This window comes from Tauraco erythrolophus, chromosome 5 (genome assembly GCF_009769465.1).
Source record: "Tauraco erythrolophus isolate bTauEry1 chromosome 5, bTauEry1.pri, whole genome shotgun sequence".
Classification (NCBI taxonomy): Eukaryota; Metazoa; Chordata; class Aves; order Musophagiformes; family Musophagidae; genus Tauraco; species Tauraco erythrolophus.
The window spans coordinates 75519251-75538758 of NC_141469.1; the positions used below are offsets into that span (position 1 = coordinate 75519251).

Genomic DNA, 19508 nt, shown 5'->3' on the forward strand with positions numbered 1-19508 from the left:
CATATGACTCCAATTACATGAAGGAACATCTGTGGCCCATGCAGTGAGAAAAAGAGGCTTTGGCCAAGCTGCAGCTCTGCTACAGCAAGTGAAGTGTCTGGTAACACAGTCCTGCAGCAGGAGACCATTACAGCTGGGTGCTGGGTGCCACCCACCCCTTTCTACTCCTGGGCACCTGAGGAAAAGGAGCAAGTAACAGGGAAGAATGTTGCAGTCCTACAGCGTTTAAGCCCTTTTCAGTGAATACTCAGTTCTGAATGATCTAGACAACACCCGGTGAACTCCATTTTAAATGTCCTAGAAGTGGTTAGCTTCCATGAGCATGAGCAGGCTGGAGAAAGGCTGAAAAACTGCCATAAATCAAACAAGCAGCTGGGGTCTGTGCACCCAGGTAGCGATTACCACCATGATGGGATGAGCCCTGCTGCCCCATGGCCAAGGCAGCCCGCTCGCTCCTCTCCTAGAGAACGGAATCACTTTTCAAAATCTTCATTGCAAGTGAGGGTTCACACTTTTCCATTCACTTCTGCAGGCATACCTCAGCACACTTGCTCAGTTTGGCAGAGCACAGCTCCAAGCACGCTTTTTCCAATACAGGTTAACCTATCCTTTTATCCCCTGTGTGACCTGCTGAGTAACAGCTATCACAAAGCACGCAGAGGAGGCTTTATGACCCTTGAGGAAAATAAATCAGACTACCATCTGACATTGGTTGTCCACAGTTGCATGAGTAAGGAGGCAGGGATTCCCTCCATAACTGGTTGGAAAGAAAATACTTGCACATGCAGCTCCTCCTAGGAATGAAATAAATTTTTTGGAGAAGAATTAGATGTTCTACAAAGGGAGATTTGGAGACACGTTGAATAACAGGGGATGCCCTCTGATTTCAATTTTTTTTCCTTCTGTGGTAAAGAGTCTTTTTCAATGCTGTTTGTTAGTGTCTTTAAAGCACAGCCAAAAGTAATAGGAATACAATCAATATTAGATATGAACAGAGACACATTTTCTACAGCTGCAATTAGCTACTTTCAAAGAGTAAGCCATGAATAATGCATGCAAAAGGGTGGTGATGGGTTACTTATTTTTTCTTTAAGCAGATTATTTTAGCATGGGTGAAAGACTACCAAGCTAAAGAATAGTGTTCAATATCATGCAGTGTATAAACAGCTGTGGCTTAGTGCATAATAAAAGCCATTAAGGGGCTGAGCCAAAAACATATCTAGCTATGAGGAGGGGAAAGAGGCAAAGTACCGTGTAATGATTGCTTCGATTCACATCTGCCATTCAGTTTTTGTGCGTAAGTCCACTAAGATCCCACCTTTCCCTTCATTAGGTTTTCGTAAACATCTTCAAACGGTATCTTGGCCTTTTCGGAAACTCTGTTTTTATGCCAAGGCTGCCAGATCACTAAGTAGACATTAAGATCTAGAATATGATTTGGCCACACATGCAGATAACAGGTGAGAACAACAGGGGTCATCCCAACATTGGCTCTGGGTGGCCCTCGGTATGCTGTGCCTGGGGCTGAGCAGGACAACTACTTGTTTACTTCTACCTTGGAGCAAGGAGGGGTGAAGGACATCAAAAGCTTTGGCTCCATTCTCTTCACTGCATGGACTAGCCAAGCCCATGAAGGGTAAAATAAAAATTCACCTTCATTATGATAGGAGAGGAGATTTTCCAAGCCAGGTGCTCAGGCACCTGTCCCTCTGCTGAGTCCATTTGTCACCTTGCTCCTCCGCTCCTTCTCCTTTGCAGCACAGGTCTTTATTAAGAGATTACCTCACACCTTCTCTGCTGCACCAAACTCATGCTGGCACATTTTCCTTGCTTCTGGCTATGATTCAGCATCCCCACCAGCCCAAGGGCTTGCGGCAGAATGCAACTCTTGGTTAGAAAAGCCAACGTCTGAGCTGGTTTTGTGGCAAAGCTTATCCTTGGCTTAGTTCACGTTTAGCTCCAAGTCAGCACATAGCTTCAAGGCAGTTGGCTTTGCGTAAGCGTATTACCACAGGTCTTCAGTTACCACGTTTCTCCCCTCCGTTAACGCACCAGCAAATAAAGGCAGGCTTTTACCTCATGTTCTCCTTCCTGTGAACTGTCACATACATTTCATAGACTCTCCCTTGTGGAACGGCCCCTGCTGGGATCAGCAAGCTCACTCCTGCAGAACAGAAGAGACACGAAACAGAAAATGGTGAAGAAGGAGGCAAGCAGGTCTGTGAAGGGGAGTGACAGGAGAGGTGAAAGATGATGCCTGTGATGCCAGATTTTCACCTAACATCGCCAGCAGACTCTAAATGACCTCAGCAACTCGGGAGAAAAAGTATTTACCACAACCCTGGCATCTCCGGCAGTCAGCTGGTCTGCTCTTATTCCTCTTGTGTGTCAGCACCAAAATACAGGAGCGGAGAAGAGGATTTTCTTCCCTCCATTTTATTTTATTTAAAGAGCAGACAGATGGTTACGCTGCTGCTTACCTTGTAAAATGATGGAAAAACGAACAACTCCGACTAAAACTTCCAACAGCTGTAACGGGACATCTCTCCCCAGGCAATTCTTACTTAATTAAAATCAGGAAGGAAAGGCAGTGCAGCGCTGTCCCAGGAAGCAATAAGAACTAGTTGTTTCCTGAAAGATGGCTTCTGCCACTGGCATCCTCTCTTTTAATGCTCCCGGCTTCTAATTAGGCTCCAGGGAAACAAAATAGGGCTTCTTGGTATTTTGAGTGTGCCAAGTCCTGCTGAGTGGCTCAAAATTCAGGTATCCAATCTTGAAAAAAACGTGGGCAAATATGCTCTGTGCCCTTTTCAGTGACTATTAGCTGCACACTCGATTACAAAATATGTTCTCGCTTTACTGCGGTGTCAGAAACGTAGCAAATGACTCCCCAGAAAACAGAGGGTCCTGTCACACGACAAACGCGGCACACGAGCCAGCAATTTCACTCTGCTGGACACGTCTCAGGCAGCTTTGCAGATGTGGATTAGCTGGGAATCAGCGGCAAGGATCTTAAGACAGTTATTACTACATAGCTGAAAATAAACCTACAGGCAGATTATTTACATATATACATATATACATATGCACAAGACAGGCTTTACAGAAACTTTGCATGCCCTGTCTCTCCTCTTTAGCATATGTGGTTTGGTTGTATGTTGGTGCCCTACCATGTGTTGGCTTTGAAGGGGAGGGATTAGCTAGGAAAGCATTTTCCACGAATGTCTTCCGATGCTTGTTTCTTTACACGCCTGTTGCAACCTCACCTGGGCATGTTCTCAGCTGTAACGGGGCAGGTGTCGTGCTGACAAAGGGCTTTGATCACATCACTAGGAGGATATACATACATCTAGAAGCAGCACGAAGGCATGCACAGTAGTGGTAGACAGATTGATATATTTTATAAAACTTATTTTAATCATTTTGAAGGAACTACAGCAATAAATAACAATTTATTTTCTTTACAAATTGATATTAATATATGTGAATTAAATGTGACTAATAGACTTTGCTGACAACGTGCACCACCATGGCATAAGAAACTTGAGTATTAATATCTACCTTCAGCTGCTACTTAGAGAAATGTGAAATCCAGGATTGTATAACATGCATTTTCAACATTGCTCAGCAGCCAGAATGATTTCTTTAAGTAGTTCAGCCTTCACTCAGGCTCTTAAATTTAACAGCTATTTTAGCCCTCTGTTTCATGGTAGCTCAGAGAGGAGGGTTCACCGACCACTTTTCACTGCTTCCTGGGCAGTGTAGGGCTGCGTCCTGGAAGGACCAAACTACCTACGTCTTGGGCCACCTAGGTGTTTTGCTTTCTCCATAACCTCAACAAACAAGAAAAGATCCAGCGAAGAAGCAAGAGACAAGGGTAGGTGCTGTCTCCTCGGTCAGGGCACTGTGCTTGAAAATGGCCAAGAGCTGATCACCAGAAGTAACGGAAGAAGGCAGAAAAGCTGTGAGACTTTGAGCTATCTCATCAGTGAGTTGTGGTTTCACATGTGCTGTGGTCCTACCTGGACTCAGAGCTCCAGAGAAACCAGGCAGGGCAACTCCTGACCACTGTATAGCCTAAACATCCCCTGAATTTATGCATTTGATTCCATCCCACTGCAGACGTTAAGGTTGCTCTTCATTAGCAAGCCAAACCCATGGGAACATCTAGGTGCTGAAATCCCTTTGAACATCAACACTTCATTTAGGAGCCAAACAGCAGTATGGCTCTCCTAAAAAGTCTGGCTGAGAGCTGAGCTCTCCCAAGGCTGCCCAGGAGCTCCCTGGATGCTCTGAAACTGCCTCCCAGTGCCCGAGTGGCTTGAAGGGGGCCTGGCAGCCTGGTCTCATACCATATGAGAAAAACTGAGCAGCACTTTGCAATTACGTCAAAAGGCACTTGCTGCTCAGTCCCCCTCTTTCCCAGCTGTAAAAGAAGTCAACAATACATATAAGGAGAGAAATATAGAAAAGACGCTCTTGGGCCTTTTCTTCCTTGGGTATGAATGTGTGCAGGAAAAAAGCCTTCCGAAAATTAGTATTCTGCTGTCCTACTTCAATAGCACACAGTCTGCAATGAATTGGAAGTGGAACAACCGATTTGTTTTTTAATTAATTTGTCTGTTTTATGTGTGATGACAAGATCAAGGCTTTCTGGCTTGGAGACCCTTTTCCAGAGCTGCATGAAAGGAAGAAGTTAAGGATGCTGAATCTCACTTCACACAGGGAAGCTCTGAAGCCTCGCATGTCTCAGAAAGTGGCTAAGAGCCCTGCAATATTCTGTTAAAAATGTAGCCAGGACTTTGGGAAAAGAATACTCAAAAGTACCGTGGTAGACTTGAATGGGGGGAAAAAAATGTCTCTTTGTTCTGAACAAAGAAAAGGCAGTGTTCCAGGGCTGACCCTGCTTTTTCCTGCATAAAAGTGAGCTAACTCCACTTCAAAACACAAAACGACTGAGCCTTCAAGCCAACGCAGCTACTAGCACTTACCTGAATTGGGAATTACTAGGTGACCTCCTAAAGAGTTGAAGGTCCCAAATGCAGTGCACGATGGGTCTGTTTGCCGAGCAAGGCTCTGGTTTTTCATATTCAGGGTCTCATTCTCCAGCAGAGACTGTGTAATCTGGGGAGACAGCTTGGAGGAGAAGTCAGAGAGGTCATCCTGGGGAGTGACCGCACCAGAGGTGTTATAGACCTTGATTTTCAGGTTGGGCAGTGGGTCCAAGATCGGAGAATTGGTCATTGGGATTTTATCAGAGACGTCATGCAAGGCGTAAACAGGACCCCTGTACATGGCTGCAGCAGAAGTGAGGTCTGGTGGTACCGCCAGGAGATCTGCGTCGGAAATGAGAAGGAAGAACCGTATTACTTCTCTATTCTGGTGACTTTCTTCTGTGTAATGATTTGGGTTTGCATTCTGCGTTTTGCATTTCATACCAAAGGTTAAGATATGCAAAGTCCTTGCAGATTGACCTTGGTCTCCTTTTCCATGCATTTCTCCAGTAAGGTCCCAGGGCTCGTATTGCCCCAGCTGCTACGGAATCTAACTGTCATACAAAAACTGCAGCACATTTCTGCTCTAAGCATTTTTCACTGAGAATCTTTTTCCAGGCTGCGCTCAGATTTCCAGTATGACATGCTTAGCTTCAGGGCAAGATGTTTTCCATACTCAGTAGATTTAGTTTTACTAATACCTGCTCCCTAAATGCTAAGTGAGAATCATTAACCAATTTATCTAATTGGCCTAACGACAGCATTCCTGAAATAAAAGACAGAACAAACCTATGAAGTCACGGTGCCCACAACTCCCCGCAGTGAAGGTTACTACCTGCATCACACTTTTTGGAGATTTGTTTTAAAAGTATCCCCAGCAAAGAAAATGACACTTCTGCTAATCTTTCACGTGACAACTCTCTTGTCATCTTAACTCTTACTTTGATTTATTCTTTTTGCACACATATTGGGGAAAAAGAGGAGCTACAGTCTGAATATGAGTCTTGAAAAAGCCCACACTAACTTAAACCTTTTTTTTCTGGTGAATGAAGCATTAAAATAATCAAGCTGTTATGCACCAGTGATAAAAATGCTCATTATTAAATGTTGTTCTACTGCAACTTCTTCTTCTACATTGTCTATTGAAAGTACAGTACTTCTAAAACTACTATTTATGCCTGTGGAGACAAGGCACAGTTAAACAGGCTATTAGTGAAACAAAGGGGAGGAAGACGTGATGGAATTACTGTACTGTAATATCATCCCTGTGATGAATCCTGCCTCCGTTGTTTCTGACAGAGCTTTGCCTTTGATTTAAATTTGAGCTGGACCTGTATTTCCATAAACGTCTCTGTGTTTCACTCTCGCATTCACGCTCCCTCTTCAGAAGTTTAATTCCTCTGCTTTATGCTCTTGAGCACATCTGAAAAACGCCAACGTGGGTTTTGAGCACTTGGCCATCAGAAACCAATGGATATAATCTTTCTTCCTTTTATGAAGTGCCAACAAGCATCCAGTGAATATCATTCATGCAGCCCAAGAGACCGTAACCTTATAGCATCTCCCTGAATTGGTCAACATGGAGTGAAATGACAACTAACCTTGCCTTGCAGCCTTGATGTTAACAGGCTGAAATCCTCCATTTAGCGCTGAGGAGTCGATAATATCAGACTCAAAGTCACGGTGGTTCTTGCGGTAGACAAACAGGGCCACAACGACGGAAATAGCCAGGCACACGATCACGGCTATGACGATCCCGACATAGAGAGCAACATCATCCGAGTCAGGAGCAGCTAGAGGGAGAGAGGCCAGGAACCTTGAAGAAATGTGCTCCTCACAGGGACTTTCGAGAAAACACATTCTTATTATTCTCATTTCCTGCAGATATTTACTACCTTTTTTATAGGTTAATTCAAAATCCATTTCCAAAGCTATATAATAAGTCTATGCCCTTTTGATGGAAAACGATCTTTGATTTCTCTCTAACTTATGTTCTAACTCTTTCCCTACTTGTTCATCTATCTAGTACCCAGGCTGTGAACTACTAAGCATAACACGTTATAGACTTAGTCTTAAATTCACCCTATGAAACAAAATAGTATGTCTTAGTGACATAGTGTCCTAATATTGCTATTTAGTGGTTCATCTGATAACAAAAAAAATGTTGTGGGCTTTTAAACTTCAGAAGCCTTATATTAAAACAAAAACCAAAACAAACACCCAAACCTCAAAAAGTCAGCTTGCTATGGAATACCTAGAATATCAGGATGTATCTTTGAGTTTGCTTTTTTTGAACTATAATGTGTCAAGCCATTTTTCCCTTCCATCTATTTCCTTTTAAAAAAAAAACAATCTAGTAAAGCAGAGAATCAAACACTGAATTCTCATCACTGGCATTAACACACCCATATTTAGATAAAAGCCGAAGCAAGCACAAGAAATAATGTGGTAATTTACAAAAAGGAACCCAGATTTATTAGAGCTGTCTTGTGAGAAAATGGCTATGATATTTCTACTAGCTGCTTATACGGTATCTTTGGCACTAATTCCAGGCTAATCTCTAGCATCATTATCCACTAGACTTTTTTTTCCAAAAGGTCTGAATATATGACCAAAATTTGATGCGTTTCTACACAGTGAAGAGTGCCAGTTTTAGAGACAGCGTAATGAAAAAAGAAACTGCAAAAACAAATCAGACTTTTTTAATACCTCATTTTTGTTACTTTGAAAAACGTGAAATAATTTTCATTTTCTTTTTTTGCTCCCTGCCTTCTAGCCACTTAAGCCAGGCTGCCCTCCAGTGCAGAGGTGAGAGCTGGCAGATGTTGAAAGGGACAGATCAATCTCTGTAAGCTCCTAGCTATCAGACCTTCAACGTACCAGCCTTGAAACATCACTTTTTTTTTTTCCTCAGCACTTCAGGAAGCAGATCTCCGAGTTCCAGCTGAAAGAAAAGTTACCCCTCCACCACATTTCTTCCGTTTGCTAAGGAAATTTTAATGAGAAGAGGGTTCATTCTCCCCAGTTTCTGTCTCTGAGGCAGCATCTTCTCCCATATTCCTCACGCGTAAGGGCTGTTATCAATCTGTGTCAACCCGCTGACAGCGGAACACTGTGACTGCTGTCAAGCGAGCAGCATGCCACTCACTCTGCCGAATAGGTCCCTCTTTGCCTCGTCACACAGAGCTGGTGTAACAGGGAAGCTTGACCCAAGGAACAGCATCAAATTAGCATCCAGGAACATTAAATTAAATATTAAACTTACAAGAAAATCCATATTCATTCTGGGTTCTCTGTTCAGTTGAAATAGGATAAATGAAACCTTAAAAAGAAAGAAATTAAACAAAAATGGGAACAAAATCAAATTAATGAGAAGAACAAAAAAAAGGAAAGCATGAAAAATGGTTTAATTAAAAAAAAAAAGAAGGAAAAGAAACTGATGGCACTTTAAAATTCAGATACAGCATAGAATTATGATTTTGCATCCCCTGTCTCCTCCAGAGCTTTACTAAGAATTAATAAGCAGGCAGATTGAATTTCTAAGCCAAAATCGGTCTCGAGTCACTAACTTTGGAGTGCTTAAAGTCTTTCTTTTATTGAGCATAAACTCTAATGGATCTAATTTATTTCAGACATCAAGGGTCATTAGCATATGGAAAAGTCTTTTTTCCCTATCCCTGCCATATGCTTTAACTCCCAGGACATGTTCGGTGAGGCTCTAAACAGTTTTTTTATTTAATTATAGTAGCTTGCTGTTGATCTAATAGAGCTAAAGGAGACCTGTCGTCACCGGTCAGAGGTTAAATACCCAATCGCTGAGCAGAGTCCCCACACAAAGCCCTCTCTCTGCATTTCCCTGGAACTATTTTATCCTGTCTTTAATATGTGTTCAATAGGAATTCCTCAGGGAGCAAAGAATTTGTCTGCAAAGGGGAGACTGAGTGGCTTCTCTTCAAAATTATTACAAAATCAATAAGGGCCCCGAGGTCATAATGTTATTTATTTGAAATCTTTGCAAGCACCATATATCGACAAAATCATAACACAATTTACAGCTATATTTCGGAACGGATAAAGAAGAGAGTCCATTTCCTTTGTCTTTTCCTTCTGCAGCTCCTGCAGCATGGTGTGCTGGAGCTGCTTAGTTTGCACATGAATCCTCTGAACTCGCTAAGCACCTCCCAGCTGCTCTCCACCCATACAGGAAATGAGTGAAATGCTCCAAGCCCCATCCTGCTGGAAGGCGAATGACAAACCCAAAGTAAGCAGAGGAGTCGCTGTCAGGGATGGGATTAGAGTTGGTGTGAGACAGAAGGTGCCTCTCCTCCATCACCTTCCCTTCCAGCGCTTTTAAAGGGAATTTCACCTCCTCTCCTTGGACGGCACTGCGAGGAGCTTGCACAGCCAGGGACTCCCTGCAGATGAAATGAAACTGGCAAATGTGTTCCTGGCGTGCGGCTAAGGCACAGGACCATGTTACAAGCTGATCGAAACAATAATCCCCAGCTCCCAGAAATGCTGAGTTTGGGTGCTCAGCATCTGTTGTGCTTTCCATAGCTCTTCCTGCTTGGCTGTGCTGCTTGCTAATGAAGATACCAATTCATCCCAATTGCAGGTATAGACATATCTCCCCCTCGAAGTTTCCAGTCGTCAACCACCATGCAAATGCTTCCTTAACTGAAATACCAGATGTATTGGGTTTGCATGGTAAGGTTTTGGTAGCAGGGAGGCTCTAGGGGCAACTTCTGTGAGAAGCTGCTAGAAGCTTTCCCTATGTCCAACAGAACCAATGCCAGCCATCTCCAAGATGGAACCACTGGCCAAGGCTGAGCCCCTGTGACAACATATTTAAGAAGGGGGAAAAAAACTGTTCAAGGACAATTGCGGCAGAGAGAGGAGTGAGAATATGTGAGAGAAACAACTCTGTAGACACCAAAGTTCAGTGAAAAAGGAGAAGGAAAAGGTGTTCCAGGTGTTGGAGCAGAGATTTCCCTATGGCCCATGGTGAAGACCATGGTGAGGCAGGCTGTCCTTCTGCACCCACGGAGGTTAACAGTGGAGCAGAGATCCACCTGCAGCCCATGGAGGACCCTATGCTGGAGCTGCTGGATGCACCTGAAGGAGGCTGTGACCATGTAGGAAGCCTGTGCAGGAGGAGGCTTCTGGCAGGATCTGTAGCCCTGTGGGGAACCCACCTTGGAGCAGTCTGTTCCTGAAGGACTGCACCTCATGGAAGGGACCCACACTGGAGCATTTCATGAAGAACTGCAGCCCGTGGGAAAGACTCACTTTGGGGAAGTTTGTGGAAGATCGTCTCCCATGGGAGGGACCCCGCACTGGAGCAGGGGAAGAGTGTGAGGAGTCGTCCCCCTGAGGATGAAGGAGCAGCGGAAACAGCGTGTGATGAACTGACTGCAACCCCCACTCCCCATTCCTCTGCGCCACTGAGAAGGGGAGGAGGTAGAGAAATCGGGAGTAAAGTTAAGCCTGGAAAGAAGAGAGGGCTAGGGGGAAGGTGTTATAAGATTTGGTTTTATTTCTCATTACTCTTCTCTGATTTGATTGGTAATAAATTACATTAATTTTCTTCAATTGAGTCTGTTTTGCCTGTGACAGTAATTAGTGAGTGATCCCTCCCTGTCCTTATCTCCACCCATGAGCTTTTAGTTATATTTTCTCTCCCCAGTCCAGCTGAGGGAGGGGGAGTGACAGAGTGGCTTCGTGGGCACCTGGCATCCATCCAGGGTCAACCCACCACAGCAGAGCAAGAGGAGCTGCTTTTTGATGACGATGTTTTTTCTGAGGCATCATAGAACACTGTATTGCCCATAATATCTATTTAAAACTTCATTTCACGGCAATAATTCCAGCCTTATAATTGCTTTTAGAAATAGTATGTTCTTCCCTTAATTTATTTGTGGTTTTTTTTTCGAGCCAAGTTCACCTATGTGTACTCTTAACACGCATACTCAATCTTTCATAGTAACTGCTTCCTACTTCTACTAGTATACTTCAGGTATCGGCCATAAAAAGTCAGACAAGCAACTTCTGAGCACTTGAGTGAGTGCTCAGCAAGTCTGGGCATGAATTTACAGTACTCTAGTTACTCCCTACTTACTCCCTAGACGAATGCCGAGGCCCATATTTAGTCAACCTAAATTTCAGCTATAGCCTTATGCCCAATATTTCCTTTGGCAAGATGTCTCTGGAGACCAAGAAGCAGCCAGCAGGAAATACGAGGCCCAAGGAAAAGGTGCAGTTCAAACTGGCTGCACCTCCGAACGCCTTTTTGACTCGTACTCGAATCCACCGGGAAAGCTGAGGATGTCTCCCTGCACTTCATGTACCCCAGCATGTTCTCGGGGCAGCGGGCACGGGGCAGCACACGTCCTCGGCTCTGCATCACCCATGGAGCTCAAGCTCACCGCACAGAGCTGGAAAGGCTATTCCTCTCTCCTTACGTTGCGTTTCAAGGCAAGCTTTGCATTCAAGTTTGTGTGTCATTCCTGCCACGTCTGACATGATCTAGCAACCGCCACTCTATGGGCACACAGGACTGGATTAGTTGTGATATTACTGACAGCATCCTCTCCTCCCAGGAAAATGGAAATCCAAATTCAAGTCTTTTTAGAAAAGTAAACAGGTGTGGTCCTCAAATACTCTAAAAGAAATTTACCTCATTGCAACCTCTTCATAGACCCTGTTTGTCACCAGTTCTTATTGGCGTCTTACAAGTTTGCATAGATCCTCTCACGGATAACCACGGAGAGAGCATCCCTGCAGCTATGTAAGGGCGAGACCCATTTCTTCCACAGAATTCAAAGGCACGCCTGTTAAAATGGGAGGATGAGGCAAGGATACCGCTTGCTGCTTCCACCAGCCTCGCAAACCAACATGCTTACTAAAGTGAGTTTGATTTTATTGTCCCATGCGCACTGTGAACTGAATCAAGCACCCAACACCACCCAATTGTTTCTGTGCAAACACAGCCTGGCTTGCACAACTGTCTTCAAGGATACATTTTCAGCCTGAAAAACGTGTTTTTTACATAGAAGGAAGGCATGGCCAAGGTGGAAGGGTTTAGGGCTGCTGAGTGAGATGCCATGCATTTGAGTCATGGGCATGCCAATTTTTCGCTAAGGGAAAAAGAGTCACAGCTGACCAGCTTGACTGTAGATGGATAAGTGGTCACTCATGCTGGATGTAAAGTCCTTGTCGAGGTGATGGCACTACACAAGCCATGCTGCAGTGGACATACAACCCTGTCTGCTCACAGTATGTGGGCAGGCTTCCCTGGCTGAAGCTAGCAGAGACCTTACCTTGGGTTGACTTTCAGCGTCTCAGCCAAGCTGGCAAATCCCAGCTCCATTTGCACTTGCAAATTAGGCACATTTGTCTGAGATCACTCAAACAAACACGGCAACACCAGACACCTTCTGCCATTTGGGCAGGACTTTTTAGAATAAAATTACTCCTTTGCCATGAAAGCGCTCTTCCAAAAGGAGGTGGGCATTGTGGCGGCTGGGGTGAGGGGAAGGCTTGCAGCCATGTGCTGGTGGTGGTGGCTGGGCAGGAGGTAGGGTTGTGATCCCAGCACAAGAGCACAGATATTGCTTTAGAAAGTTAGCTTTCACACTGGTCCCTCCGACTATGCCTTCAAACAATGAGAAAGGACATTTTCACGAGATAATGATGCAAACCTGCTGGGATTAGTAACTGAAATAATGAAGAATGACTTCCCTCCTCTCTTCAAAGTAACTGCAGTGAAAAGAGACCTTTTTCTTGTAGGCTTTTTTTCTTTTTTCCTCCTTGTATCAACAGTGCTACTTGGCAAGTACCTGAGGGACTTCTACACGATTATCAAAATTTTTAACGAGGGTGAATTTAGAGAGGTGCTGATGAGTTTGACTCTGAGAAGGCTGCTGAGACTGCTGACTCACACTCGGAGCAGCTGGTTTCAGAAGTGAGCTACTTGCTTTGAGAAAAGTAATTTAAGCTTCTTCCTACAGCTTGTTGGGAAATGTACATTTTCAAAAGGGCTTTTGATGTTTTGTTGTATAACTTACTGCTGGATAAGTAAAATAGTAAAAATCACTTTACGCTTGCATAGTCCCTTCTGTTTGAGGCTCTCAAAGGCTTATCAAAAGTGGATATTTATTTCTCTCATTTTACAAGTACCTCACCCTATGTCATACCTGGAGAATCAGTGGGAGGCTTGAGATAACGCACAGAAATTGCACCACTGTAATTGCACAGTAAATGCATTCATTAAAAAGCCTTTAATTAAGTTGATGTTTCTCCATGCATTCTACTTTATGTTCCACTTTAGGCTTGCAAATACTTTTTTTTGTCCCTGTGGAAGTGCTTCTATTAAGTGTTAAAGGTGGGCTTTTTTTAACTAACGTAATTGCACTGGCACAAATCCTTAGTACAAACGCAGATGTATCATTATAAAGGTGCATTACGTAGGCATTGCCTATTCTCTTTCTACAAAGCATGTGAAGAGCAATTTAAGCACCTTTATAATGATGTAACGAACTGGGAAAAGTGAAGAAGGGTGAATACGTCAAGTTGTACTGGAAAGATAAACCGTCAAGTTGTACTGGAAAGATAAACCAGTCCAAGGGTGGTCCATAGAAAAGCTTCAGCAGGCTTTTTATCCATTTAGTTTAACTGAATTTCAGCATCAGTCACACTTGCACTGGTCTGGGGAATTGTGACCATTTAACTAAATAGATTTTGAAGCTCATTTAATTAGTTTGGTGCAGTTAGTGAAGGCAGATGATGCTCAAAGGCTGGAAGTTGAGCCTGAGCATTGTGGTTCCACATGACTTGCTCTGACCTTCTGGAAACACATTTGCGCCAGAGGCCAGGGGAGACTCAACGGTGGGTCTCTGAGGCTGAATGGCCTTCAGTGTTATCTGCAAGTGTGGGATCACCTGCCTTAGGGGGTTATCTTTGACAAACAGACAGGTAGACTTTTTTTATAGCATGAATTCATCTCTTGCAATCTGCCTTGGGAGGAGCAGACAAACCTTCTGCCAAGTTTGGGGCAAACGAAGCATTTGGGAATGAAGAATCTCAGACCTATGAAAGATAATGGTGCAGAGATTATGGCATTGACTCCCTCGAGACTGAAATTAAACAGTGACACAAAATAGTCACCCAAATAACTTTTCTAAGCTCTCTTTCTTTCTGCTGGGGAAGAATCTACGCCTCAGCATACTCATGGGCATATATAACACATATGGTGCTCGGCCTGGGAACTCAGTATCATGACTGTGGGCATCCTGGTTTTACCTAGAAAGCCCAGGGAATACATTGCCTTGGCCTGCACACTGGCATATTTTAAAGATAACTTTTGTCCCCATGGTATAAAACACTAGGTCACGGCTTCATACAGAGAGAATTTTGTGACCGGCTCCCTTTTTTGGTCCTTAATAGATTTTACCAGCTTTCTAGTCATGCTGAATTTGTATTAATGGATACCAATTTAAGAGTGAATTGATCAGCTTATGAAAATATTTTGCTCTTTTACTTGCAGAAAATAAAATCTTCGCCTAAGACAGAAAGAAAAATCCCCGGTTTTCCATTTGTATTTTCCCCAGTTAATTTCTCTCTTCACAGCAAGTAAATACGTAAGATGGTGGAGTAGCTGAAGGTGATCTTTCTGGGCACTTATTTACTAGGGCTTATACAGTTTGGGTCGTATTTTCAAAAATATTGACAATTATCCTGCAAAGAAATTGCTTTACACCATTAGCTGCTGAGGTCACAGTTAATGATACTTATTTTGAGACTGTATCAAGGTCAGTGAGAGCCAGAGACATGCACTTTCATTTAATAAAGTGAAGATTGCATAAGGCACGCCATAACTGCTTCTTTCCTTAATGCATCACATTTTAATCTGACACCACATGCTTCTAATCTATAAACGCTCTTTACTTTACCCTCTGTGTAGCAGTTTCAAAAGGAGCTAAGGTCACGTAATTACGTGGCCCTTTTGAAAGCCTAGCCACACGACACGTCACAATAACATCCTGTTGCGATGAACTCAACAGGTTGAGCACAATGTATTGTAACAGCACTTTCCCTCCTTGTGGCTCCAAAGCCAGTGCCCTTAAATTGCATATAAGAAAAGCAGAGGGCACTCATTCAACTTCCTGCCTTTCTTTTTCTACTTTGATGGTTTTATCCAGTGTAGCAACACTGAAGTAGAAACAAGCTCTTGCTGGCAACAGGCTCTGAACCACAGAGCTATGATGGACAGATGAACAGAGACTAATTCTCACATGCAGATGCCTAAAATGTGAAGGAAGCAGTTTTTAGGTGATTTAAAGTTGGTATGTGGTGCACACATCGTGACATGAGAGTTTACTGGAACAACCCTTTGTTTCTCTGTGATACATACACATTAGATGAGTTCCAATATCTAGTAACTCAAAACCAGCAAGCTGGTCATTTTTCCCATACAACACCCACCCAATTGCTCTGTTCTTAATTCCCATGATGGGGGTTTTTTCATCATTAACTCAGTTATCTTCCGCTTTCCCCAGCTTCAGTGGCTCAAAATTTTCTTTAAAAGCTTTGAGTTTGGCTGAAATTTTCTATAATCAGTCTCAGTCTCTGAAATAATCCTGAAAAGTTTGAGTCAAATCATGTGAAGAACCCTTTTTATTTTTATTTGGGGTTTTGGTTTTTTTTTTTCTGATTTTTGAGTTCAGTGGATCTCAATGGGTAAAAAAAAAATAGTATATACTGCTGTTTCTAAATTCCAAGTTCTAGAAATTCAGCTTCTTTCCTTTTTCCTGTAAAATGCCATTCTCAATACAAAGACAGCCCAAATTCAAATTCTGTAATTGTGCTCCTTAGAAAAAACATCCAGCAATTTTAAATTCTGAATTCCACTACAAAGATACATTTTTGAGACAAAGAGGAAAAAGGCACATGCCCTTGCAGCGTTTGCAGAGCTGTGACTGTAGCAGTGACCTGGCATTACTAGTCCTGTTTCCATCTTAGTCCTCCTTTTGCATTACCTAGTTCACCATTACCTCTCAGCAATCCTACAGCTATCACCAGCTTGCTGAATTTCTTCATTATTTTTAAAGGAAATTCTAGATGATCAATACAATGTACGAAGGCTCAAGGCTTTCAAAAGAAACTTTCAAAAAAGACTTTCAAGAGCTTTCAAAATGTTAACTCTGATGCATAGCAATGCTATAGTTTTCCATGTAGTCCCTATGACGGACAAGCAGTCACATATTCTCATGTTAGGAGAAGGAATTTAGGAACTATTTTGACATCCTAGAGTATCGTGCAGGTCCCATCATCCAGAGACTGTGACTGCACAAACTTCCAGTATTTCCTTTTCTACAAGGGGGGCAGACGTAATGGTACAAGAGCAACCTTAGAGTAAAGCCCATATTCTGACTCTTTAGTAAGGCTTCACGTTCACTTAACATGTTGCTAATGTAGATTTACCACAAGAGAAATATTAACAACCTTTGAATTGTAATTGCTGTTAATTGTTTCTCTCCCCTGCTATTTCCCAGGAACTCTAGCACATAAAGAAAAATGTGGTATCTTATACCTTATTTGTGGTGTTTAAAAATTAAAAAAACAACAACAAGAAACATAGTCCCTGAAGCAGCAAAAAACTCTCAGACTGAATGTATCCAGTTTCTTCCTGTATTTGCTATTCTAAAGACCTTCATGTCTGCAGTAATGATGCTGAAGGTCAGATATGGTATCAGGCATCCCAGAGATAATGCACAGTAATTTATTTTCCTTCTAAAGGACTAATTATTGGCATGTTCAGAGTGGGCTAATAAACAGGGAGCTTGAGGTTTCGTGACTGCTTATTTACTTGAGTATTATCTCAGATCTTTCCTGAGCAGGCAGGTTAAATGGGGAGTCTCTCTTGTTCTGTCCTTCAACAAGAGTTTATGATATGCTATAATTAAGATTGCCACTACGTTTTCATTTTAAATCAGACCCTGACATTTTGTTAACATTGTTAGAAAGGTCTTGTCTGAGTTTAAACATGCACATCACCTATATGGGGATGGGGGAGGACAGAAGAGTAGGATAACTTGTTGCTAAAATTTGATGTGGATTAGATCAGGCAATTTTGACATTATGCACTCTTTCACAGTTAAGGACTTTGACCTTTTGACTAAATCTTATGTTAGTTTTTTGTGTCTTAGAAGCGCAGAACCTTAAAATTGGTTTTCTTATGCATGTTTGACAGCAAAAGTAAACACGTCTAGCATCGCAATTTGCTAGATTGTGTATTTGAAAATTCCACGCTTGATATGACTGAATGTTAAATCGACTTCCCGGGGTTTGCTTTGTTTTGCTGCTGTAGCAGGACAAGAGCAAACAGTTACAGGGAGGGCTGAGATAAGGACATGGGGTGGCACTGAAGAGGGGACACAAGGCAAACAGCTAGACAAAGGAAGGGACAGCTGGGAGGGGATCTAGAAGAGGGGACTGAAACTGTTAGGACTGCTGAAAAAAACGCTCATGGAAAGCAGGAGTTATCCACATGGATGTTCAGTGATATGTATCAAAATCTTCGGCAGATCTATAAGTTCACAAGTAAGATAACTTGCGTTCTCTGGCTTTCTGGCTTGTAACCTCAAAAATCCCTGAGACTCCTGAATCAGCTGATCAGCTCAGCATTCATTTCCCAAACTGTAGAATCTTCCCTCCTCAATGAGAGTTTTTATTTAAGGATGCTGTCAATGTTTTTTCTAAGTCCTTTATGTAGAACATAGATTCAGAAATAGACAGTGCTGAGTTTTACTCCTGCTCCTGTCACTGGCTCCCTGAAGAGCCCTCGGCTGCTCAAGTAACCTCACTCTGCCTGACACCCTGCCAGGAAAGCAAAAAAATCACAAAATATACACACATTTGTATAAGGTAAGGAAAATATATCTAAACTGTAAAGTGTCACTGTATGGTTGGTGTTTTTCCACGATAAAGTTAATGTATCAATTAGACTTTATTACAAGCTTGCCTTTCATTAAAATTAATCTGGAGGTGTCTTTTTCTGAAGTGACTGGGGTGAGACACAGCAATTTCAGTGTCCTGGGTTCTGCTTGTGGCTCTGCCCTTCTGTTTTCTCTCAATGCTTTTATCTGCTTCGAGCAGTAGGTTTTCTAGGCAAGAGCTCTGAGTTGCAGAGGCCCCACCAGAGTGTGGACGCTTCTCAGCTGGGGATTTCCCATGCCGCTACAACAAAAATAAAGATGAGTCGTAACTCTGAGATGTGCATAAACTCCCTTGACTGCTACACCATTACGTAGTAGCTGGGTTGAAAACAGAGTAACACCTCTCTTTCCTCATATCGAACGACAATATTACATAAAACTTCCTCTAGGAACAGATGAGATGTGTTCTTCAAACAAATTAACGCTGATCTGCAAGGGCTCAACGAAACAGGTCGGGTGGCTATGTTATTATGCTGACAGACTGAACATATTAGAAGTTCTCTCTTGACCCACATGCTCTTAATAAAAGGTTTTATTTCACTCCTCTGCACACACAGGCTTCTGTTGCAGTCTCCCTTGAGAGAGTTTTGCTTACCTCCTGGAGTCTGCAAAACATTCCCCTGCTCTTTGCACACAAACTGCTCTGGAGGACCAGAGGTCCTCATCAAACTGTTCTGCCCTGCCCTGTAATTCTTCCCTGAATGCCTGCTTTCAAAACAAGCCAAAAAGGGAAACAAATGCTTAATCCGTCTGAGGTTCCAGCATGTTACATCAAACAAGCAGGGCATGTGCAGAATATATATGTTTCGGGAAGAAAGAGATGTTAGTATCAGGTTAACCTTGCTTTCTACTCAAGGTTTGTGTATAAACAGGCACCAGACTGGAAAAAGGCAGCAGTTAAGCATTTTGTGCACAAGCATGACAAACTGCATCTTTTTCACTCGCTTAGGCACTATCTTTGTAAGAGGAAACCTTATGAACTTCATACCACCTTTCAGACAAGGATTTCAAGTGCTTGGCAAATATCGATTTGCCATCAACATTTCACATCAGTTCACTCTCGACTACAAGGTAGCGTTTTTTCGACAAGGAATGGAACTACAGGTCTGATCACAACATCTGCACCATGGTACAGGTGGCTTTTTCTCAAGTGGTGTATCCGCTATTTGAATTTCTAAGTACTTAAAGCTACATGCAGGGAGGGAATCAAAGCGACCTGAGGTTTAGTCCAGGGTATTGTCTGTAACAATGGTGAAGATGCTTTGAATCTTTTCTTCCATTCTTTAAGTGACAGTAGCATGTCTCAGTCTTTTCATGCTAATCTATTTGAATCCAAAGGAACAATGGAAAAGTCCACACTGGATCTGACCACACTTGGCAATGTGTCACAATTTTCTTTTGGCCCTATTCAATAAGGAATTTGTATTCCATGTTGTAAGACTGTACGGAGTGAACAGTTTTTACGACACAGAGAAACAGTACTATTTACGTGACTGTATAATCCACAGTCCTCAAGCGA

The 19508-nt window shown here is 42.8% G+C and overlaps 1 protein-coding gene across 2 annotated transcripts in view; it reads right to left on the minus strand.

Moving 5' to 3' along the window:
* The window catches only part of UNC5C (unc-5 netrin receptor C), a 260373-nt gene that overhangs the window by 19519 nt on the left and 221346 nt on the right, over positions 1-19508 (minus strand). The window contains exons 8-11 of one of the 2 annotated variants that reach the window (XM_086611278.1): positions 8260-8316; positions 6596-6787; positions 4992-5336; positions 2077-2164 (exon numbers count right to left, since the gene is read on the minus strand). In XM_086611278.1, the coding sequence (XP_086467404.1) occupies positions 2077-2164; positions 4992-5336; positions 6596-6787; positions 8260-8316 (682 nt within the window). The remainder of the gene's footprint in view (positions 1-2076; positions 2165-4991; positions 5337-6595; positions 6788-8259; positions 8317-19508) is intronic. The other variant, XM_086611279.1, reaches the window with a different exon arrangement.